General features: G+C 41.7%; 1 protein-coding gene across 1 annotated transcript in view; it reads left to right on the forward strand.

Annotated features, from left to right (window-relative positions):
* SLC16A10 (solute carrier family 16 member 10) overlaps nt 1-25,866 on the forward strand; it is a 120,836-nt gene that overhangs the window by 85,433 nt on the left and 9,537 nt on the right. The window contains exons 2-4 of the mRNA XM_040350247.1: nt 14,733-14,877; nt 16,805-17,207; nt 22,643-22,786. Of these exons, the coding sequence (XP_040206181.1) occupies nt 14,733-14,877; nt 16,805-17,207; nt 22,643-22,786 (692 nt within the window). The remainder of the gene's footprint in view (nt 1-14,732; nt 14,878-16,804; nt 17,208-22,642; nt 22,787-25,866) is intronic.

Below are 25,866 nucleotides of genomic sequence, written 5' to 3' on the forward strand. Positions count from 1 at the left end.
TGTGGCATTTTCCTGAATAAGGGACTTTATGAAAATGCCACATTGTGGCCATTAGATGACCATAGAAAGTAAACATGATTTCACAAATTACAGGTAGTATTCATGATACCTGCGCAAATACTTGAGACATTCACACAGCGTTTTTTTTTTTTTTTTTTTTTTCTAAATGCCCCCTTATTTTTTTTTATAGTTGTTATTGCTTTATATTTCTTTAACCACTTCCATACCAGGCCTATTTTGGCACTTCTCTCCTACATGAAAAAATCATAAATTTTTTGCTAGAAAATTACTCAGAACCCCCAAACAATATATATGTTTTTTTAGCAGACACCCTAGGGAATAAAATGGCAGTCATTGCAACTTTTTATATCGCACAGTATTTGTGCAATAATTTTTCAAACACCTTTTTTTGGGGGTAAAAAAACGGTTTCATGAATTAAAATATAACAAAACAGTAAAGTTAGCATAATTTGTTCGTATAATGTGAAAGATGAAGTTACGCCAAGTAAATAGATACCTAAAATTGTGTCACGCTTTAAAATTGCGCACACTCATGGAATGGCGTCAAACTTCAGTACTTAAAAATCTCTATAGGCGTTCCTTTTTTTTTTTTTACAGGTTACCAGTTTAGAGTTACAGAGGAGGTCTAGTGCTAGAATTGTTGCTGGCGCTACCTCACATGTGTGGTTTCAACTGCGTTTACATATGTGGGCGGGACTTACGTGTATGTTCACTTCTGAACGTGAGCTACCGGGGATAGGGGCGTATAAAAAAAATATTTTTTATTTTACTTAATTTATTTTATTTTTACACTTTTTTTTTTATTTATTTTTTGATCACTTTTATTCCTATTACAAGGAATGTAAACATCCCTTGTAATAGGAATGGTTCGTGACAGGTCCTCTTTATGGAGAGATGCGGGGTCAATAAGACCCCACATCTCTCCTCAAGGCTGGAAAGCATTAGATTGTGAAAGAAAATTCACGGATCTCATGCTTAAGCCGCGATTGCGGCTTTGTTTACATTCCGGTACCCGGGCGTGACGTCATAACATCGCGCCCGGGCCTCCGACGATCATAGATATGACTGGTGACCATCTGGTCACCAGTCATCTCTATGCCTCCCATCCGGCGCCGGCAGATCGTTTCTCTGGGTCTCTGATGGCTATTGGTAGCTTATTCGATATTTTCTTTTATTACTTACTGCGTAATGGTAGAAACTAGTTTTGGCTGCAATATGTTACTGTACATTACACATTGCTTGTTTAATTCTGTCAAATTAGTAAAGACATTGTATTCTATTCCATGGGAAAACCATCCAATCCAATTTACTGTCCTTTTGCCCCACACTGATAAAAAAAAATTGTCTTCTGATTTGTAGCTGTGAACTATTGAGTATAAATTCTTGTTGCAATGCTTGCCAAATAAATGCAAAGGGATACCACTATTTTTTATATCTCCTTTGGCTCTATTTTTGTCATTTGTATTGTTTTGCATGCTTTTGCACTATGGCTGTGATATTCTACATTTGCACTCTGTCCCATTTCAGTTCCTCTTATCTACCAGAGCAGCATATAGGAGGGGTTCATGGATTCTGGTTTCTCACGTGTAGAGTTTAGTGATAATTTGTTAAAGCCCTAAAGCATCATAATATGTGTAGAAGACAAGACTGTTTTATTTTTTTTCAAATGCTTTTGTTTCTCCCAGCATGAGCTTTATATGTGCCAGTATACCATTTTCATTTCCAAAGCTTGGTACAAAAAATATTTTTTTAGGCATCCACATAAAGCCCCTATCTGTATGAAGTTATACATTAACTTCTTTGCTGGTGAGTTATTTGTCAGAGGTATTAAAGGTGCCAACCATATCAAACAGCAGGATAACTTGGTCCGCCTATTTTATTATTTTCTTTTTATCTTTACCACACCCTCATAGTATTCAGCCAATGTTTTTATTCTGGTATTTGCTATTTAAAATGGTTGTGCATTTGGCCTATACAAATTGCTCTTATGATACCCCCCACTGCTACAAATAAGATGTACTCTAAGTACTGTTAGAAACAGAGCAGCTCGCCTTAGGGAAAAAAGATGAAACATACCAATACCATCCCTCAAACACGAGGTACATTACCACAAATTATAGTACTCATTTCGGTTATGTACTGGATATAACCCCTGAAGCTGTTAGCATTCTTGATGTAATGTAATAGAACCGTTCATAGGGCCTTGACACAACTATGAATGACCATCACACTCCATTCAGTCATCTGACATCTGGAGCATCTAAAAGGGACTTGAAAAACCCAACAAATAATTGGCCTTGTGTAGTATGCCATTCATCTGAGTTACTATTACTGTTTATCAGTTAGTCTAAAAAATAGTAGGATGATTAAGAGTTCAAATTTTACATATTAACATGAAGGTATATCACAAGGCATGCACTATAGTGGCATAGTAAAAAAGAGATCCAAAGAAGGACTCTTAGTTAATGCTTTATTCCACTTCAGACATTTGTTTTCCTACTATAAAATAAATTATATTGACCTTTTATGAAGGACCTTAGACTTACTGAACAAAATGTATATCCCAAAGCTCACATAATGCTGGCGCAGGGCACCCTTATGCATATATTTTAGGAATGACCCCTTCTCGCCCCCTTCTGGTCTACACTTTACTACAAAGTTTAACTTACAGGAGTCCCTATTGATAATGCCCCTGTAGCTTTTCTATTTCACCTCACCCACCCAGTCAGGATATACAAGAACTCGCTCAGAATCCACATAATACATGCCACCAGAAACAGTATTGCTATCCTATGGAAACAGACCTCCCCTCCCACCTTGACACAGTAGATCTCTTGAATAAATGAAACCATGAAAATGTAATATTTAACTGCTTTCCTTTTACCATCCTGAGGAAGAAATTCAGAAAGTTTGTTCCACCCCAGAATACGGTTTTCATCTTATTTTTTTAACTTACTGGACCTAACTCCTCTTCTATCGTTATTATGTCAAAAGCCAAAGTCTTACAATCTTTATATAAAAAGAACAGTTCTGCTCTCTTCCCTCATCCACAGCAGGTTTCTCCTAACCCCCTTTGTCTAAAACCCTGCCCTCTTCTCTCTTTTGCTTCCTGTTTCTGCCTTTTGTCTTCACCCCATTCTGTCCCCCCATCCGAACCCCCTATATCTGGCTAGGGATCTTCCCCTTGTATTCCCCACTCCTCCTAATATGTTAGGTCTAAAATGAGAGCTCTAGCTACTCAGAGTGACTATTTATACCCAATAGAGAGAACTGTAACCCCCCATGTCCCATTAAGGACTGCTTTCTTTTCACTTGTTTCTTTGAACGAATTTGATCTCATATACTTACATTTTTTATTGTATATTACATTGAATTTTGATACAAATGCCTAAGGGCTCTATCAGACAGGTGGCCCTAAAAATGGGCAGCTGAGCCACGGTTTTACTGCCCCCTTGCCACCCCACCAAACTGTTCCAATACAGCTGGATAGTACTGTACAGATACTGCGGCCATGGTGCTTTGCAGCCTCTGCATTTTTTTTTTTTTGACAGGAGGTGCTGCCTATCAAACTTGCTCATTGAATTTAATGGGGCCATACCAAAACCAGGTACAGTGCACTCCATTGTGGTGCAGTATCATGGCATTATAGGGTTAAATCAGTCAGCCTGTCAAAGTCTGATAGAACCCTAACAGCGTATTGCCTTTACCATTGTATGGAAATGTATTTACATTATGTGGCTCTGTGAGAATTTCTTGAAAAAAATTTACTTGACAAGCAATTTTAATGTATGATGGTCATGCGAAATAGTACTGTAAATAGGAGCTGCGGAATGTCAGCTCCAGACTCCAGAGGTCAGCTACATTATAATTTTAACTCAGCTTTAGCTTCAGAGCTTATCTAAAACATTTGATCATCTTCACTCCAAAAGCAATAAAGCCAACTCCAGTCAGAGCCCTGCCAACCTTAGTCCAGATGCCAAATGTTATGACATTACCTTGTTGTTATTAACATCAATCATGCACACAAATACCTCATACAGAATACAAATTTATGAGTATAAAATCCTCTTCTAAATGATATAAAACTTTTACGTGACTGTAAAGGACTGTAAAGGATTTTTTTTAAATAGCAAACATCTCTTTACTTACCTGCCCTGTGCCCTAAACCTTCTCTTTTCAGATCCCCTTACGTTGCTCCTGGCCCCTCCTCTCTGTTTAGTGCCCCCACGGGAAGCTGCTTCCCATGGGGGCACTCGTGCATGCTTGCCTCCGAGCCCCACTGCTGTGTCCATTGACACAGACAAATGGATAAATTTAGTGTAGGCCCCAGGGGTTTAAATACATAAAAAATAGGTATAGGGGGTACCATCAGCCTAATATTAGTAAGCGAAAAAAGGAATTTAGGGGCATACCTCATGTGCCCACCAATGGGAGCTAAATAGACTATCTTGGTACCCTAGGATTACAATCATATTTTTGTTAAAAATTATACAATTTTATTTATCCATAAAAACATTCAAGATATGTCCATAGAAGTAAAAAAACAAACATTTCCAAAGTCATCGCTATTCCAAGCTAGTATTGCTTGGAAAACACAGTCCTCAAACGAAGCTGAGGATATCCATGCTCTTGGGAAAATTTGAAAGTAGGCCAAATCCTCTACAACTTTTGCAGCAAAAAAAGCTTCCTCAGGAGGAATTACATACAAAATATCTATGATAAAACAATACACAGTCATTTCAAACTGTCTTAAAGCAATGTAACAAAGAAGGGAGGTACTGAATACTAAGATGCTTACCCAGGCGGAACAGGCAAAGCCGGGGGGGGGGGGGGGGAAGGGGGGGCAAGAAAACAAACACACGTGGCCAGAATATGCTGAAAAAGAGAATAACAGATTTTGCCATGGCATAACCAACTAAGCTAGGGAACCCTCCATAAGATCGTAGAAAGAAAAAAGCAGGAGTAAAATGAATGTGACATGGAGAAAGGGGAGGGAAAAGATGGGGGGGGGAAGGGGGAGGGAAAGAAGAATAGAAAGAGAAAAAGCAACAGCTGGAAAGAAAGGTAAGGAAGGTGGGAATGGGAAGGGGAAACATGGAATGGATGGGGTGGGGGGGGGGGGGAAGGGGAGGGTGGAAAGAAAAGGAAGAGGAAGAAGGGGGAGGAAATGGAATGGGGCAGGGAAAGGGAAGGAGAGAAAGGATTGGAAAATGAATAGAGAAAAAGAGTGAGAGAGGGAATATACAGCTGCTGTGGGTAACAAGAGGCTATGGCCTCAAGCAACATTCAAAACTAACCTGAAATCAATCTAGATCAAAATGACAGAACCCTGGGAGGAACAGAATTTAACCCATAGCATTGGACATCAACACGGTTAAGATCACAAAAGGGATTTCTCATTCCTACAATATTGACAAATTAAACTGGCACTGTAAGATCTACTAATCCAATTTTTAATTGTGGATAAATAAAATTGTATAATTTTTAACAAAAATATGATTGTAATCCTTGGAATAGTCCATTCAGCTCCCATTGGCCGGGCACATGGGTGATGCCCCTAAATTACTTTTTCATTGACACAGAGAGCGGGACTCAGCAACGCTGAGCTTTGATTAACTATATTTGATCACTGACTTTGATTAACAGCACTGGGTGCCTCCCTGTCCCGCTGCCCCAGCAAAGCCAGTGAGTCACAGAAGTGAGGGGAGAGAAGAGCTGCAGATGTGCATAGCGCTGGATTGAATGAGGGCGTAAGTAAGTATGGGGGAGCGGGAGGGTGATGGGCCAAAGTCTGTTTACTATGCTTCAGTTATGAATGGACACAGTGACCAAGTGTGTTCATTTAAAAGAAAGGGGGTGGTAAATTACATATTTACTAGCCCCTTCCCCCTCTCCATCCTGAAACATCCACCGATGCAGCCAGGGGGAGCAGAGAGGAGGGAAGTCAGCAGCACTGCAGGGCGAGGAGGATAACAAGGGGGGAGCCCAGGCACTAGGGGGATTCTGCAGCGCACATAGTAATTAGGGTGTGCCCATGCACACCCCCTGCGCACGCCTATGTTTACTTGAGTGAGCATCAGAGTAGAGTGGAGGATATAAGGATTGTATTTAAGGAGCCATCTGATCACTGACCCGTGATGAGGCAAAAGCGCATCTGGCCCTTGACTAATAATCAGAGTCTTGTCTGAAAGTGAGCATATACGGAGCACAGGTGGTGACTGCTTGCAGATCACAGGTGATTCATAAGTTGAAGACTTTTATAGCATGTGGATAGTGCTGGTGGATGGTAACACATTTGAGTATCAACCTTTACTCAATCTTTTTTTGGACTTTTGTATTGGGACATTTAAAGTTACTTTATTTGTGGTATTAGTGAATATAGGTTGCACTAGATCTTTTTACTATATATATATATATATATATATATATATATATATATATATATATATATACATATATATATATATATATATATATATATATATATATATATATATATATCGAGAGAGAGAGAGAGAGAGAGAGAGAGAGAGAGAGATATCTATATATAAAACTGTTTTAGAACAAAATGTTGCAGAAAATGTAATTACTAAACCTGGACATAAATGGGACATCTTAGGCCGCGTACACACAGTCACGGTCAGTTAACCGATGAAGCGGACTGATGGTCTGATGTGCCTACACACCATCAGTTAAAAAAACGATCGAGTCCAACGCGGTGACGTAAAACACAACGACGTGCAGAGAAAAATTAAGTTCAATGCTTCCAAGCATGCGTCGACTTGATTCTGAGCATGCGCGGGTTTTGAACCGATGCTTTTGCATACTAACCATCAGTTTTGACCTATCGGTTAGGCGTCCATCGGTTGAATTTTAAAGCAAGTTCTAATTTTTTGGACCGAAGGATAACTGACCGATGGGGCCCACACACGGTCGGTTTGGACCGATGAAACTGAACTTCAGTCCGTTTTCATCGGTTTTGTCCGATCGTGTGTACAGGCCTCATGGGTAACTTGGAGATCTGCTCAAAATGTAATGATATGGTGATGTTGCATTTGACACATACTCAGTGGAAAAAGAAATCAAACCGTCTTCTCAGACAGGTTTTCATGTTAGTCAAATTCATGAATTGACCTGGAGTTCACAGATATTAATGCCCTGTCCCATTACACTATGGTTTTAGCTACCGATGATCAACTGGGTCAAATAGATAGATATGTTAACCAGGACCCAAGATTTTGGATATCACCTTCACTCGTTATAGTGGAAATTAATATTACATTGCATCAAGTTACATTGTAGAATTTTAGACCTTCAATCATTTTATCCAGTATCAAACTGAGGAATTATGAATCATTTTATCACTTTTTACTTTTCCTTCAGAAAATACAGATTTTTTTTTTTTTTACCTGTGTAATACACATCAACTAAAAACTGCTGTGGTCTTCATCAATAGCAATAAAAATTACATTTACACCATTGGTCCATAACCCATGTCCTGGGATGCACATGAATCTGGCAGTATCCTCTTAGACATCATCTGTGGTATTATACCTTTACATATTTGCTGGACATGTTCAAAGTTACTATAAACAAACCTGTACGTATGGTAGCCTTTAACTTTTGAGCTTACAGGGGTGTTAGTAAGATGTGCGTCACACAGGGCTTCTTTATGAATTGAGTTTACAGCTCTGCAGTAAGTGTGACATCTAGTGGCCACACCTAAATATGTTCATTGAAAAACAGTGGCGGTTTACAGAATCAAATGTAAAGGTTTCTATGTAATCTGTAAGGCTTAGTTTATACTTGCAGGTGGAGGGGGGTAAAACTAGACATTTAAGCTCACAGCAACATACTCAGTGGGGCAGCTTCGCAACCGCAAGCCAAACCCTAGGCTTGCAGTTGCAGTGCAATACTCCCATTTAAACAATCAAAAGAAAGAAATACCCAGTTTACTCTTTACACATTTTGGACACATTAAGGGAGGGTTAGAAGTCCTTTTAATTATTTTTTTCTTTTTTGACATCGGTACACTAGATTTGTCTTCACTTCCTGTACCATAGCCAAAACTGGAAGTGAGAGACATCCCTCCAAGATGAGGGAATCCCTGCTTGTCACTAGTGCTAGTCTTCCCTTTATTCCTGTTGTGCTGACAAGCCATAATTTGGGAATCTCTTTCTTTTTTATTTGTGATAACAGTAAGCAGGACAATTAGAGAGGGTGAAATGGGAACACAAGCAGCAAAAAAGACCTGACAGGTATTCTAATCCCTATCCATGCTATCCATATATTTTGTAGTTACAGTATACTTTAATTAGGGGTCTCTTATTCTTTTCAATAAGTTCCTAATACAGAGGTGAGACATAGGTATACCAGGCGCTGTACTGGTTCCAGATGGCTTTTATCTAAATTTAGCAGCCAACCAAACTTGAGCAGTGTGGTGATAACCTGAGCTCTGTGAATCAGCAGCTGCTCCTTGTCCTGGGATAGTAACAGGAGGTAATTGAGATAGTGATACAACGTATCACTTTTGTTCTGATGAGGGCCACCACGGCCAGAAGAACTTTTGAAAAAACTTGAGGTGAGGTTGTCAGCCCGAAAGGGAGGCAGGTGAACTGTATGTGCTCTTGCCTGACCATGAACCAAAGTTATTTGCAGAATTCTTCTGCTACAGGCACGTGAAAATAGGCATCCTTTAAGTCGAATGAGACTAGCCAATCGCCTGGCTGCACGGCTTGCTGGATGGTAGTCAGAGTCTCCCGTTTGAAATTTTGTGTTTTATAAACTTGTTTAAGTAGGTTAGGTCTATCACAGTCTATGAAGCGTTTTTCTTTAGCACTAGGAAGAGAGGGGAGTACACTCCTTGGAATTCTTTGCCCTTCGGGACAGGCAACACGGCTCCCTGTACAATCAGCGAATCCACATAGGACAGTAACACCTGCTTCTTTTCTTCTGACCGTGGTAGCAGGGTAGAAATAAACCTGGGGGAGGAGTACTGGTGAAGCACCATGTGTGGCCTGTAGGTCCAGTAGTCTGAGATTGAGGCCACCCAGATGTGCTGGAAGAGATGCAAATGAACCCAATCTCAAAATGACTGGCTGGACGCCTGGCTCTTAGTTGGCTTTTGGAAGGATGTCTGACCCCTGCTCCAATTCCTTCTGAATTCCTAGCCGGGCCTGTAAGAGTGTGCTTCTCTTGAATGCTCAGTACTGCGTCTTCTCTGCTGGAGCCTCTTCTGGCCGAGCAGATGCCTATCCTGGGGCAAGAAGCCCGACTTCCCACCCGTGGCCCGGGCTATAGTGCTATCCAGCCTGTTGCCAAACAACGAGGGTCCTTCAAAGGGTATCCTACACCAGGCTTGTATAGAACCTGGATCAGCGAGCCAAGGGCGTAACCATAAGGCCCACTTAGCCGTGACCGAGGATAGCATAGTCCGGGTCAGCAGGTGGATCAGGTCGATGGAAGCTTCCCCCAGGAAGGTTGCTGCCATCTTCAATTCTTGGACTTGCCGAGCCCCTGATCAGTTCTTCTAAAAACGACCTTGAGCACGGAGTCCACATTTTCTTTCCAGGCTTCCATAGCCTTAGACATGGCCACGAGGGCCAAGGCAGGTTTGCAAGCCTTACAAGCTAGTCCGTATATATCCTCTTGAGGTCTTGATCTATTCTCTTCTCGAGCCTGTCCTTAAAGGCTACAGCGTCCTCTAAAAGAAGAGTGACATGTTTAGCCAGTCGCATCAATGCTGCATTTACCAGGGGAGTGTTTTCCAGATGCTTCACTTCCTTTGCCTTGAAGGGGTATAATCTGGAGGTTTTACTTGACAAAGAGGTTTTCTTGTCTACTTTGCTCCATTCCTCATCAATGATATCTTTCAACTCTGGAAGGAGCGGAAAATTAGAGCGCTCATTCCCCAGGTGCGTAAAGAATTTCCTTTGCTTAGCCGGGGGAGTGGATGGATCTTCCCACTCAAGGGCCTTTTTGACCGCTTTAATTAATGGTGAGACTAGGGCGAAGTCAAAGCCTCCAATAAATTAGTCTCCCTCTGTTTCTCTGTCGGAAGACCCGGGAGATGCGTCATAAGGCAGGGATAGGCCTGGATCCTCTTGGGCCTCATCAGCCAGGGAGACTGGTGAACTGCCTGCGGGTCGTACCCCACTCCTCAGGGATTGCTGCACCAGAGACTCCATATGTTGGTTTTCAGTCTCTTTTTTCCCTCACTGCCTGGGCAAAGCATGGGTTAAATAAAGATTTGCCCTCCGGGACTCGTGTCCCACGTCCTCAGCAGGCTCTGCGATCAGAGCGGCTGTCATGGTGGTGGGTGCGGTGTCTGGAGGAGGAATGGGAACATCTCCTCTGTTGATGGGTCCTAGATGGGGAGTCACATCTGGACCTAGATGAGGAAGGCTGACGTTGCAGCCTGGAAGGTCCCTGTCGTCCCGGATAGCAAACTGGCAATCCAACCTGGAAGGGCTAAATAAAGAGAAGGGTAGGGAAAAGAGAGCATTTCATTAGGGCATGTGTCCATCCATCAGTGGACCTGGCCCCCTTCCTCTCACCCCCACATACCTAGAGCATGAAGGCTTGCCACATGGAGGTGGTGACCTGTCCATGGCATCCTGGAGGACGAATAAGCGACGAGCCTGCAGTTTATAGGAACACCCCACGTCCTAGAAAGAAAGAGTAAGGTGTCAACACAAAGGAATGCACAAGCGTTCCAGGCACCATGAGGATGTCAAAACCAGGGAACACCATGAGGGGGGAATAGACAGCATATAAACAAAAACTGCTGCCATGGAGAAAACTCCTGAGAGCTCTAGACGTTGCCAGCTGGTCCTTGGAAGATGTCTCACTCCTGGGCATACGCAGGCCGTCCCCACTACTGGACATATATAACTGAAGCCACACACCCGCCCATAGCTGGGCCGTTGGCTATCTTTGACACTGCTTGAATAGTATGCCCGACACCAACCCACTCTGGGTTCAATCGTTCGGTCTTGGACATTATGAAATGTAAGTGCAACGCTGTAGGTCCAATGAGGCCAACAAAAAAGTAACACAGTCTCAAATTTATGGGAATGGGGTCCTGTAGCATTGGAGAGGAGGTGGGGTTAACCCACACGTAGGCTGGCATTGAGTCTGTCAGGAAAGTATTTTTCTGAGATTTGTCCTAAATGGCAAAAGATCTGTAATTAGGCTCCCAGCTTTAGTCATTGGCATTCTGTGTTATGTTTTCCACTGTCCAATCAGATCTCTATAAAAAGGTTCTACTGTGACTGGTCACTTTCTAGCTATCTTTCAACATTTTTCCCCACAACTTGAGCTGTTTTCCTCTAACAGCATCTCACACAACTCCCCACGCATGTTCTTTAGTCTCTGCATTTTGTCCTCATGGATGGCTTAATTTAGACTGTGTAAATATGTGGACCTGTGAACATAGAGGTCCAATTGTTCTCTTTCTCTTGACTCTGACTGAGTGTCCGGTCTACTCTCCTGCAGTGTCTGCTTTACTGCTTTTTTTTCTGCCTTATGTCTGAATCTCCTAGCCGATGATTCTTGTCAGCTACAGACAAAGCCCATCAATGTGTACAGTTTTCATTTCCTTGGCATCCCTTTTTATAAAATTTTAAAGTACAGGATATGTCTACCCAACTGCTCTGTGGTGGTAAGGATGGATAGGAGGAACATTCACAGATGAGTTAAGAATAACTAAGTTAAAAATTATTTATTCTATTTATCAACTACAAACCTTAGATCAGCCAACAACCTCCTTCATCCAACATGGTGTACACCAGCTGCATTGGTTCTATAGTCATCTTCTTGAGCTGGCACGCCACACCGTATTCCTCATATGCTACATTTGTCTCTAGGCCCCAATCTGTGCCCTGTAGGTAGATGGCTTCAAAAAGATAAATGCAGAATTGCCATAGTTTAAAAAAAAAGCAAAATTATTCTTAAAGGTTATTCCAAACCTGTACTTGTTTGCAAAGCTCAACACTATAAGGTTTACCAAGGCTTGGTAAAAGCCTCAGGAAGAGCCTGAATGGGGAGGAGTGTGAGTCGTTTTTGGATCCTGGATTTTATCTATGTGACTGCAGAGCAGCTCCTGTTACAGGCTTGGTAAAAGCCTCAGGAAGGTAAGAGGCTAGTAAAAATAATCCCCACACTGAGGAAAATCGGGCTGTTTTGATTCACAGACATATGAGCACAATGTAACAAGTCTTCACTGAATGAGCACAATGTAACAAGTCTTCACTGAATTAACCACTGATCATCTGAATTGTTGAATGGAGCACAGATGCACTTTGCACTTTGGACTTTATTTTTAATATTATCATTATCACTTGATTGTGCACTGGATATAGTTTTATTCACTATCACTAATCCTGCAGTGATATTGTACTATCTGTTTTTGGACTATTATTTATGATTTTTTTATTTTTTATTTATTATTATATTATTATATTTTTTTCATCGCACAGAAAAAACAACAGTTTTATGATTGAACCGTTTAGGTTTTTAGGACACTTGCATTTTTGGACTTCTTTTTAGTTGTTGCTTTTTCCTGCATGTGTTTGCTAATTAGTAATTAACCACTTTCCAGGAGAGCTGGAGCTTTCATTCACTGCTATTATTGTTTTATTTATTAGCACTTTGCACTTGTTTTTTATCAAGCACTTTAAGGATTTATGACACATATTTTTTAAAAAAGGATTATTATCCCATGTACACTGTGCGGCCAGTTAGGCACTTTTATCCATTGGATTTCATTATTTATTCACTCGCAGTTCCTTCCACATCTAATTATTGATGCTGGATGGTATTCTTTGGGCATAGACCTCGAGTGGAACACAACTTTACCCCAGTAGAGGACGGACTCACTCTCATACTTTAGGAATCATTGTTTAGAATAATTTATTGTTTTAAATTATTGTCGGTTTTTAGTATTTGCAAGCGCCACTACATCCCCCTGTCTATCATATGCTGTCAGTGCGTGAGCACTATTAGTTGTGGCTGCTGCTTGATTGTAACTTTTAATTTATTTGTACCATTATATTTTTTCCCGGGTTAGGCTGGTTTGCGCATTAGTTCCCCCCTTATTTTAATAGTGTAGTGATAGTTTAAACTTTGCAATCTTAAAGCAGACCTTCCACTTAAATTGCAAGGGCCTTTCATTTAGTGAGACCAAAACAATATTCCTAATGCCCACATTCCTTTAAATGGCTGTAGAGTAAGTGGGTGCTGAAGCAGATGCTGGCTGGATACTGGAATGACTCAAAGCAAAAAATATGTCACCAGCACACCAGGAAACTGCATCAAAGGCCTCGTACACACGACCGAGAAACTCGTCGGAAAAGACACATTGTTTTCCTCGACGAGTTCCTTGTTAGGCTTGTCTAGGAACTCGACAAGCTTGCTTTGCGTACACACTGTCAAGACAAAATCTCCTCGTTCTCAAACGCGGTGACGTACAACACATACAATGGCTGGGGAAGTTCGATTCCACTGGCACAACCCTTGGGGCTGCTTTTGCTAATCTCATGTTACTGCGTGTTAAGTAAAAGCTTGGTCGGAGACGATTTGCACTTTTCAGTCTGTTACAGCGTGAAAAATGTGTTTTCTCCATTACAAATGCTACTTTTACTCCCGTCTCCTACTTTATTCTGAGCATGCAAGGGTTTCTTAGCATACACACGCTCGAGTTTCTCGTCGAAAACCAGCTCGACGAGGAACACGATGAGGAAATTGAGACTCCCGTCGAGGAAATAGAGAACTTGTTCTCTTTTTTCCTCGTCGAGTTCCTCGACGGTTTCCTTGATGAAAAGCGTACACACGACCGCTTTCCTCGGCAAAAAAGCTCTCCCACCAAGTTTCTTGATGGATTCTGTCGAGTTTCTCGGTCGTGTGTACGAGGCCATAGGGTCCAACACTTTTATTGATAATCACATCACAGCAAAGGACAGCAACATTTCGGAGTCATGCAGGAACCCTTTCATCAGGCATGTGACAATGACATGTTCCCTGCTGAAGGGGTCCTGCATGGCTCCGAAACGTTGCTGTCCGTGGTGATGTGACAATAAAAGCGATGTACATTTTGATGGAGTTCTCTCATGTGCTATTGACATATTCCTTGCTTTCATTTGATGAGGACCCTCCATTTTGTTAAAATGCTGCTCTAAACTGAAAAAAATATATATATGTTGGTATGGGGTGGGGAAATGCTACTTAACTTGATTAACATGTCTTAACTCTTCCTATAACATAGCAAATCTACACTTTAGAGTTCAGAATCATTTTAAGTCAAAATTATAATGGTGCATTTTAATTGTAAAGCTGGCAAGTTTATAAACTGATGTTTTATATCAATTTATATTAACTGCATACATGTTTTTTACAATATGCACTGATAACATAGTTTTAAAAGCATGCTGGAGTTATTCAAAAATGAAGCCCAGCACTACTCTACTGCAAAGCTTTATCAGGTTATGCTTATTGGTTGGTTGAGATATTCAAAGGCAATAAATCTTGTACAAAGTTCTATCTACTGGATGAAAGCTGTATATATGATATATGTGTACATTATTTTATATTTATTTAAGTTTTTATTTAATTAGTGGACATAAATAATTATATAAAAACTATAAATTTGCTTTGAGTTTTTTTCTGTGTCCTCCAAAATAAATATTAATGCTGGTTCTTTTTTGTTTCCATAGCATGGGTGAATTCTTTGTCAATGGGAATGATCTTCTTCTGCTCCCCTGTGGTCAGTGTATTTACGGATATGTTTGGGTGCCGGAAGACAGCAGTAGTAGGAGCCGCTGTTGGTATAATTGGTCTTCTTTCAAGTTCTTTTGTTGGGTGAGTGTATCATAAGTGATCTTGTAAACTGAGTTGCAAATGCCTTCCTTCAAGAGACTTGATAGTTGTAGGCTTGAACTAAATGTAATTTTTGTTAGTCACCTATCACTAACCTGTTCCAGGGCCTAAGCTAGTTCTGGGCAGTCTACCAAACTAACATGTGACCCCTAACTTCTATGTTGGCCAGGTAAACTTTAATTATTTCCATAATATATAACAAAAAGCTGTTGATGTGGCCCCTTTATTACTTCTGTGCCACTTGATGTATAAAAAACAAATAAACAATTGTATTGTTGGTTTTACCATTTAAATTAAATGTGTAGTCTAATGAAAACGACCTTCTTGATGATAATGACCTCCACGATATGTGTTTACTCTCTAAAAAATTACCTTTTCACTATATAATGCTACACAAAGGTTGTGCTTTACTGCTTCTCACAATGCAAGTCCAGTGATCACTTGAACACAATGACATTGCTTTTACCGGGCACCCAGAGCACGTGTTCCCTATATCTTGTGTGTTTCCCTGGGTCCAAAAATCTATTACCACCAGCAATTTCTTTCATTTTAAACAGAAACCATGGCAGGCTATCAGCCTAGAGCCAAGGTAGACTTCTTCTAGGCTTTGATATGTCAACATTACACAACTGAGAGATGGACTTCCCCACTTGCCCTGGTATCTGAGGTCTGGAAAATGGAGACCAGCAAGGGGGATTGATGCAAATTATTCCTTAAAAAAAGGTTTTGACATGATAGAACAAAGCATAGGCTTTTAAAAAATGATGGACAGGGCCAAAACCTGTCCTTTCAGAGTGCTTAAGTCCAAGTTCTAGTTAATATCTGATTGAAAGAAGGTCAGAGTAGTCACTGGGATTTATATACAGTAGATACTGGTTGTTAAGTATTCACCGACTATTTTAACAAAGTTATTTTTTTAAGGTAGACTGTGGGCAGAAAAGCATCTGTAGTGGAAGCGTTTCATATTTTAAAATTGATTGTTCTGATGTTTATGCATGTCTGAGACTCACACTTGTGGCACAGTAATAAAAAGCATGTTTTGTGGGTACAAGTACTGTGGCATTTGTGTGCTGTGTATGCATTGACTAAGCTTGGGTTTAATTTAACCATGCCCCTTGAAGCCTCCCACTGTTATTATTTTGGCCAAGCCCACCATCTTTCACAATCCTAGTCATGTACAACTGAAAACCATACACTCCATTTATAGTTGATATCAGATGAAGTCTGTGTTTTAACTGATTAAATTGGTTACCAATGTAAACCAATTGGGGGGTGCAAAATCTGGTGCAGCTGTGCATGGTAGCCAATTAGCTCCTAAGGCCAAGCCACAGATGATTGGAATACTGGCCGGTTCAGCAGGAACCAGCCAAGATTCAAACCATGTATGGGTAGGCTGAATGTATCCATGTTGATTGATCGATCAACTTGGGTACAACCAGCCTGAAAGATTTTACATACGATTATCGCTAGAGGCATTGGTATAGCTGCTAGCAATAATCACTGTCTTCTCCCAACAGGGATGGCTTTCCCCACCTCCCGTGGGGAGAATACAATAGATCCTTGGGAGGGATTCCTCTGTCACCACTGTCTGTGTTCATGAACGAATGGAGCAAATTTCTTTCCTGCAAGAAAGAAATGTGCTCCGTGTATGGCCTGCCTAACTTCAGCTTGTTCAATTAAGCTTTGACAAAAAACCTGGAAGCTGATTTCTATGCAGAGCTGCTCTTTCCAGTTTTAGTCAATCAGCCCCAGTGAAACTCGTTAGTTAAAGCATGTCTTTATTGTCTCACAGCAAGCAATTACCATCACACTTCTCCTGTTTTCATTTTCCAGTTGGGATATTACAGATGGTTGTGAGGCAACAAATGCTAATACATGACTTCTTATTTTTGTTTCTCTCTTTTCACAGGAGCCTAGATCCTCTTTATTTTACGTATGGTATATTATTTGCATGTGGCTGCTCTTTTGCTTACCAACCATCTCTTGTTATTTTGGGACATTACTTCAAGAAACGTCTAGGACTGGTCAATGGCATTGTAACTGCAGGCAGCAGCCTTTTTACAGTATCGCTGCCCTTTTTGCTGCGCTTTTTACTAGATAGTATTGGACTTGAGCACACCCTACGCATCTTGTGTATTCTGATGTTTGTTCTCTTTTTGGCTGGATTCACCTACAAGCCACTTATACCTAGACAGAAAAAAAAACTTTCAAAGGTCTTCAATTTCTCCATCTTCAAATCGAAGAGCTATTGTATATGGGCATTTGGAATCCCAGCTGCACTTTTTGGCTACTTTGTGCCTTATGTCCACTTGGTAAGCTGTCAACATGTAATTTAAACTTAGAGCATGCTTATGTTTATGTTATGTTTATAGTCTTTAGTGTCTTTCCAGTGTTGCCTTTTTTTTTTTCTTCGATATATAAAATGGCTACTGAAATCACTGTAACTGGACTGTAACTATCATGTGTAATCTATCAATGTGCAGGTCAATTTATCCTCAGAATAAAAGCAGTGCATACAGAGATAAATATATACCGTTTAAAAAATAAATAAAGCATATTCCTGCAGTGCAAGAAAGAGAAAAATGAATCTAAAAGCAAAATTGCAGCAGCTGAACTAAATTAGACAAATTCTCCACAAGTCCAGTAACAAATATAATCAGTGCAAAAATCCATAAAATTCATTAAGTATCCTGAAAGCATAAAGTGTAAATCCCCACTCCTATTGTAATAATGCATGCACTGAATATTAAAACTCAGTATTCACCATATAGACTCAGAACGTAGGGGCTATAAAAGTACTTATGTGCCCCCTCCTCTTGTCTGATTGTCTGTGGCACTCCAGCAGTTGCTGCAGGTGCGGCATAGACTGCTGCGGATGAGGAGAGGTCTCACTGTTTCTTTTTGGATGAATTTGTGCCTGAGAAGTCTTAGTCTGCTGACATAACTCCTGTGCTTAACCACTCGCAGACCGATCGCCCCCGCAATGTACTGCGGATGGGTGGCCCGCACAGGCAAATTGATGTATGTCACTGCCTGCTTCCAGGTTTAGGGCGTACACATGCATGCCCCTCTGCCTACACCTACTATGATTGTACACAGCAAGTTCCGGACAATAATTCACGTCCGGGACCTGCTGATCAGCTGTGTCCAATCACAGCCCAGACACCTGTGTTGACACTCAACACAGCTTTGTACAGAGGGACCAATCTCTCCGTTTCCCGTCCCTGGGGATGAGAGACTAAGAGGTCTGTTAGTAAAAGCAGCACACTTTAGGCCCCTTTCACACTATTCAGCCACTAGCGGGGCAGAGGCACTTTGCTGGCGGTATAGCCACGGTGTCCCATTGCTTTCAATGGGCAGGAGTGGTGGAGGAGCGGTATACACACTGCTCCAAAGATGCGGCTAGCAGGACTTTTTTTTCTGTCCTGCCAGTGCACCGCTCCAGTGTGAAAGCCCTCAGGCTTTCACACTGGAGAAACAGCAGCCACTGTTTAAGGTAATTTTGCAGGCGCTATTTTTAGAGCAATAGCGCCTGCAAACCGCCCCAGTGTGAAAGGGGTCTTCAATATATTACACATAGCTAGGCACATATTTAACTACTTGATCAACCTAGATGTTAATATTTTACCAGCCAGTGTCATTAGTACAGTATTATAGTGTCAGATTACCTGTAGTCCCATTGTCTGTAGTCACCGATCACTGTCTTTTGTAGTATAAAAAAATAAAAATCCAGTATATATATGCTACAGTTTGTAGGTGCAATAATTCTTTATTAATATACACTCATTGGAATTCTTTTATCCAAGACATGTAGCAGAACACATTTTGGCCAAAATGTATGAAGAAATGTTATTACATTTTTTATTGGATATGTTTTGTAGCAGAATGTAAGAAATACTGTTTGTTTGTTTTTCAATTTTTTTTTGCCTTTTTTAGTTTATAGCATAAAAAAAAAAAAAAAAAAACAGTAGTGATCAAATACCACCAAAATAAAGCTCTATTTGTGTGGAGGGGGGGGGATTATAAATATTTTGTTTGGATACATAGTTGCATGACTGCACGATTAACAGTTAAAGTAGCACAGTGATGAATAGCAAAAAATTGCCTAGTCATGAAGGGGGTAAAATCTTCTGGAGGTCAAGTGGTTAAAGATACCATTTAAAGCGGTAGTTCACCCCCCCCGACACATTTTACCATCGAGACAGGCATTGTAGCGCGAGCTACAGTATGCCTGTCCCGATTTTTTTAACCCCGTACTCACATTGTAGTCGTCCATCGTAGACTTCGGCTCCCGCGGGGAATGGGCGTGCCTATGGAGAGGGAGGATGATTGACGGCCGGCCCTGGCACGTCACTCTCTCCGAAGACAGCCGGAGTAGGTCTCGGCTCTTCACGGCGCCTGCGCACAGGCTATGCGCACGCGTCGTGAAGACCAAGCCTATTTCGGCTATTTCCGGAGAAGCGTGACGCGCCAGAGCCGGCCGTCAATCATCCTCCGTCTCCATAGGCACGCCCATTCCCCGGTATCTTCGATGGACGACTACAAGGTGAGTATGGGGCTAAAAAAAACGGGACAGGCATACTGTAGCTCGCGCTACATTGCCTGATTTTAAGGTAAAAGAAAAAAAAAATGTTTTTTTCCCGTCGATAGGGTGAACCCCCGCTTTAAGTTCTTACTGAAATGGTATGTACATAAATCTAGCGCAACTTGTGTCTGCAACCACCCCAGTTACTACTTGCAGGTCAGGAGGCTTCATTACTGAAGCCTATTTTGTACAGAGTTTGGCTTACTTCTGACAAACTGTTGGTTTCCGTGAGATGCTCTGCTGAGCAGTATCGAATGGAGGAGGAATACGACAAAATGGCATCCATCTGCACACTGCTTTGGCGTATAGGGAGCTCCTATTAGTGAATAATTGCTTCAGTTTGGTCTCCTACCCATGGGAGAACACCCTCTAACATGTTTCGCATAGTAGGGGCTTTATCATTGAGACTTTAGAAATCAGTAGTAAGTGATGCAGAGTTCACTACTAAGTGGCTCGGAGTTTAGGGGTTAGTAAAAAGTGTTGCAGTGGTCAATAGTAGGGGATGCAGAGTTAGGAAATCAGCAGTGTCCCCCACACAGTAGTGTCCTTTGCCCTCTATCCACAGTAGTGTCCTTTGCCTTTTTCATCCACAGTAGTGTCCTCTGCCCCCCCCCCCACACAGTAGTGTCCCCTGCCCCTCCAAAGCATTGTCCCCTGTCCCCTTTCATTCCCTCCGTTGTGTCCTCTGCGCTCCCCCCCCCCCCCCCCACACACACACGCACACTGTTTTGTCCTATACCACCAAAAAGCAGTGTCCTCTGGCCAGCCACCATAGCAGTTTCCTGTGAGCCACTCAGAGCCTAAGCCAGCCGCACCTGCTCCCACCTCCTCCCCAGCCTTGCACCACAGTGAGCGCTGGAGGAGCAGATCAGTGAGTGGTAATTGACAAGCACCACTCTGTTCTCAGAATGGACCTGAGAACTGAGCAAACAGCAGTCTTTTGATAGTTCAGTTCTCAGTGTAGAGACAGCAGGGGACAACAGCTGCAGCATTGAATCACTGTTGCATCTACCTACAGTGGATATAAAAAGTCTACAATAAAATGTCAGATTTCTGTGATGTAAAAAAATGACAAAGATAAATAATTTCAGAACTTTTTCCACCTTTAATATGACTTATAAACTGTACACCTCAATTGAACAACAAACTGAAATCCTTTAGGTAGAGGGAAGCAAAAAAAAAAAAAATATTATAGTTGCATAAGTGTGCACACCCTTAAAATAATACTTTTTTGAAGCACCATTTTATTTTATTACAGCACTCAGTCTTTTTGGGTATTACTTTATCAGAATGGCACATCTTGACTTGGAAATATTTTCCCACTCTTCTGTGCAAAAACACTCCAAATCTGTCAGATTGCGAGGGAATCTCCTGTGCACGGCCTTCTTCAGATTGCCCCACAGATTTTCAATCGGATTCAGGTCTGGGCTCTGGCTGGGCCATTCCAAAACTTTAATCTCCTGGTGAAGCCATTCCTTTGTTGATTTGGATGTATGCTTTGGGTCGTTGTCATGCTGAAAGATGAAGTTCCTCTTCACGTTTAGCTTTCTAGCAGAAGCCTGAAGGTTTTGTGCCAATAATTGACTGGTATTTTGGAACTGTTCATATTACCCTCTACCTTGACTAAGGCCCCTGTTCCAGCTAAAGAAAAACAGCCCCAAAGCATGATGCCACCACCATGCTTCGCTGTGGGTATGGTGTTCTTTTGGTAATGTGCAGTGTTGTTTTTGCACCAAACATATCTTTTGGGATTATGGCCAAAAAGTTCAACCTTGGTTTCATCAGACCAAAGCACATTTTCCCACATGCTTTTGGTAGACTTCAGGTGTGTTTTTGCAAAATTTAGCCAGGCTTTGATGTTTTTCTTGGTAAGAAAAGTCTTCCATCGTGCCACTCTACCCCATAGTCCAGACATATAAGAGAATACAGGAGATTGTTGTCACATGTACCACACAGCCATACTTGGCAGTTATTCCTGCAGCTCCTTGAATGTTGCAGTAGGCCTCTTGGCAGCCTCCCTGACTAGTTTTCTTCTCATCTTTTCATCAATTTTGGACGGACGTCCAGTTCTTGGTGATGTCATTGTTGTGCCATATTTTCTCCACTTGATGATGACTGTCTTCACTGTGTTGCATTGTACATTAATGCCATGGAAATTCTTTTGTACCCTTCTTCTGACTGATAACTTTTAACAATGAGATGCTTTGGAAGCCCTCTGTGGACCATGGCTTTTGCTGTAGGATGCGACTAAGAAAATGTGAGGAAAGACCTACTAGAACAGCTGAACTTTATTTTGGGTTAATTAGAGGCATTTTAAAGAGGAAGTAAACCCTCCTCTAGAAAAAAAAAGCCTGCAAGACAAAGGCATAATGAGCTAGTTAGTATGCATAGCATACTAGCTCATTATGTAGTACTTACCTGAGATCGAAGCCCCCGCAGTGGTCCTCATTTGCCTTCTCCGACACCGCCATCTCTCCCGGAGTGACTTCCGGTTATCGCTGCTCTAGCAATGTAACTGGCCGGACCTGCACCGTTGTCTACGGCGCGCATGTGCCATAGACATCGGTGTCCCCGTTTTTGGGAAAATTTCTCCTCAACCGTGTAGGTTAAGGAGATATTTCTTGCACCTACGGGTAAGCCTTAATATAGGCTTACCTTTAGGTCTAAGTGGTCTGTAAGGGTTTACAATTACTTTAAATGATGGCAGGTGTGTACTGACTCTTATTGAGTTGTACAGTTTATAGGTCAAATTAAAGGTGGAAAAAGTTCTGAAATGATTTATCTTTGTCTTTTTTTACATCACAGAAACCTGACAGACATTTTAACAGGGGTGTGTAGACTTTTTATATCCACTGTAGGTGCGTATAAATGTTTGTTTATTTGAAATCCATAATGCTCTGTTAATGCTCATTTAATAGTTGGGCTTTAAGCAAAAGATGCCCAAAACCCTGCCCTAGCCCCCTCAATATATATGCCCTTTTTCAGCAAATCTCTGCCTCCTTGTGCAGCCAGAATGGAGTGATAAGCTGCTTCTGCTATATGGGTACATCTCATTCAAGTTTTTTTAAATCTTTTTTATGAAGCATTATTATAAGTTATTATTATCTTCTTGTAGAGGCCAAGTTGTAGTTTTTACAAATTGTTCTTGTCCTTATTAAACAGATGAAGCATGTGAAAGAGCGTCTGGGACCAGATGTCAACGAGGAGGTGCTTTTACTGTGCATTGGAGTTACCTCTGGTGTTGGAAGGCTGATTTTTGGTAGAGTTGCAGATTACATTCCAGGAGTCAAAAAAGTGTACTTACAGGTACTGTGATTTAGTTATGCTTTTTTATGTGAATTAGAAGGGGAAAAAAACATCCTCCTTAACGACTACTACAGTATCAAAAACTTTAACAAGGGGAGGTTGTTTACCCGATTCAAAATTATAGTCTATATTGTTCACAGAGCAGTGCATTAAATAAAATGTTAAAAACAGTTAAGAAAAACATCTCTCACACCACCACCATGAGTACCTAAACAAATTTGGTTTTGTTGTACAGTATTTTGGATATTTTCACAACAAAACCCTGGATTGTGAGCATAATTCGTTCAAGAAACATGCTTGTAATCCAAAGCACTCGTATAAAAAAAGCTAATTTCTCCATAAGAAATAATGGAAACTCAGATGATTCATTCAACCTGTGGCAGGCCTGTTTATAGAGAGCGCACAGGCACCGCCCCCCCCCATCCATGCGCCCAGCTCCCTGATTTCCATATCAGGGTGCTGGAGTATGGATTCCAATTGGGGGGGGGGGGGTTAAATCACCTGATTAAAACCAGAGGCTCTAATAGGCTTCAAAAAAGGGTGGGCTCGGGGAGAAAATTCATTTTCGCTATTTTCACACTAAAGTTCCTCCCTGCCAATCAGGTACAACATTTAGCAACTCACATGGTTGATAAATTAAAAGAGGCACATCTAAGTGTGCAGGCATCCGGGGTGAAGCTGCCCACATAGACCTTCTCCTGCACCGCCGGCTCTCACCGCTGTCAGTCTGCGATCATGACCAGGATGAATACCCTCAAGTAGAGCGATCTGAAAATGAGGCTTGAAGCACTCATGGAGTGCATTGTGGAAGGGAAGACGTAAATGGCGGTGCAGAGGATGGTCTTTGTGGATAATATAAAGAATTCTTCTGCGCTAACCAAATGAGTTTCCAGGAGATCAAGATTAGGGGAGGAAGTGGTTAAAATTATGTGAAATTGCTGCTCAATCTGCAAGTGTACAAATCACTATGAAATGAAAATATATAAAATGGTGAAATGATGAGCGCAGTATCAAAACCACCTACTGTGCATAAGTGATGATTGCTAAAACAAGCAATAAATACCTAATAACGTGTAAAACAAAAAGTACCGTATTTATCGGCGTATAACGCGCACCGGCGTATAACGCGCACCCTAATTTTAGGAGGGAAGTTTTAGGAAAAAAACTTTCAACAGCCCCTTTTATATTCCAAAGCCCCCTGCACATTACATACAGATCCCAGCACATTACACATAGATCACATCCCAGCACATTACATATAGATCACATCCCAGCACATTACATATAGATCACATCCCAGCACATTACATATAGATCACATCCCAGCACATTACATATAGATCACATCCCAGCACATTACATATAGATCACATCCCAGCACATTACATATAGATCACATCCCAGCACTTAGATCACATCCCAGCACATTACATATAGATCACATCCCAGCACTTAGATCACATCCCAGCACATTACATATAGCCCCCAATCCTGTGGGAAAAAAAGATTTTTTGTTGTTTTGTACTTACAGTTTTGATGTCTTGCGCGGCGTCCATCTGCGGCCTCGTCGGGTGTCCTCTTCGGCGGGTCCGGCGTCCGTCTTCGGCGGGTCCGGTGTCCATCTTCGGCGGGTCCGGTGTCCATCTTCGGCGGGTCCGGCGTCCATCTTCGGCGGGTCCGGCGTCCTTCGGCGGCGTCCTCCCGCTCGTTTCCCGCCACGACTTTGAATACTGCGCCCGCATATAGCGAGCGCAGTACACTCGTGAATCTTCGGGCAGGCTCGGGCGCCTCTCGCACTGACGTCCTGTACGCTCAGGACGTCAGTACGAGAGGCGCCGAGACTGGCCGAAGATTCACGAGTGTACTGCGCTCGCTATATGCGGGCGCAGTATTCAAACTCATGGCGGGAAAGCGGGTATCGGCGTATACTGCGCACCCACGATTTTGCCCTGATTTTCAGGGCAAAATAGTGCGCGGTATACGCCGATAAATACGGTAAATAAAGTGCAGATGCAAAATATGTGCCACACAACACTGCTCCAAAACAGTTAAAGTGCAAATGCAAAATGATACCAAAACAAAAATATTCCAAACAACAGATATACTGTATGTGAAACATGCCCAAAATAGATAAAAATAGAAATAAAACTGTGCACAGTCCAAAACTAGTGAAAATGAAATAGGACTCTTTAAATGCTTCCATCCATAAATCTCAGTATTTCAGCTGTGGATCTTCCTGGTATATGAGCTCACAGAGTGCTACCTCAATACATGGGTATCGTAGCTTTAAATGTAGATACAGCGGCTTCCTGAGCAAACAATGACATCCATACGAATCTCCAGATATTGGCAGATGATTTGAGAGGACTTCAGGAAAATGGAGGCTCACAGTGGGGACGGATATTCATAAGCCAAAAGGAAAAAAACTCACATAGTGAAGTAAGCAAGGGCTAAAAGGTTTAATAAAATAAATCTGCTTACATAATATAAAACACCAAACGAGGATAAAACGGCAATACACAGACGGACAGGTTCCTATGTCACTTCCGGTCACGTGTGTACTTCCTGACGCGTGTCGTCACGTCATGTGACTTCATCAGAGGATTCCTATTGGATGTATGCCTTTTCTTTATAAATACTAAAAACGATGTCTAGCAGGTAAGTGATAAGAGATTATTAAGGGCACTTTCATTGATAGCTTCTCTTCGAATTATATAAACAGTTGCATAGGGCAGCTGCTCCCTTTTTCCCCTAGAAGGGAGGTTGCCAGAGGTATGGTGCAAAACACACTTTATGGTAATCTGAAATTACTTCACCATTTCTCCAGCTGTATACGTTTGTTGAGTTGTATGAAGTCTCCCACCCAGCAAACGTGCCCCTTTAATGTTCTAAAACAAATCTCCTCCCCCCTTCCCTCTTTACCAATTATTGTCTCACAATGTAAATCCATCATCAATGACATCATCCAGTGATGTAGATCGTGTGTCAGTCAGGGCAACCCACCGCCCGATGATGCTGCCATGCCGCTAATTATTTCCCAGGTGGTATATCCCTGGCTGGCTTCTGTTTGTGAACAGGGT

The sequence above is a fragment of the Rana temporaria genome, chromosome 4 (genome assembly GCF_905171775.1).
Source record: "Rana temporaria chromosome 4, aRanTem1.1, whole genome shotgun sequence".
Lineage (NCBI taxonomy): Eukaryota > Metazoa > Chordata > Amphibia > Anura > Ranidae > Rana > Rana temporaria.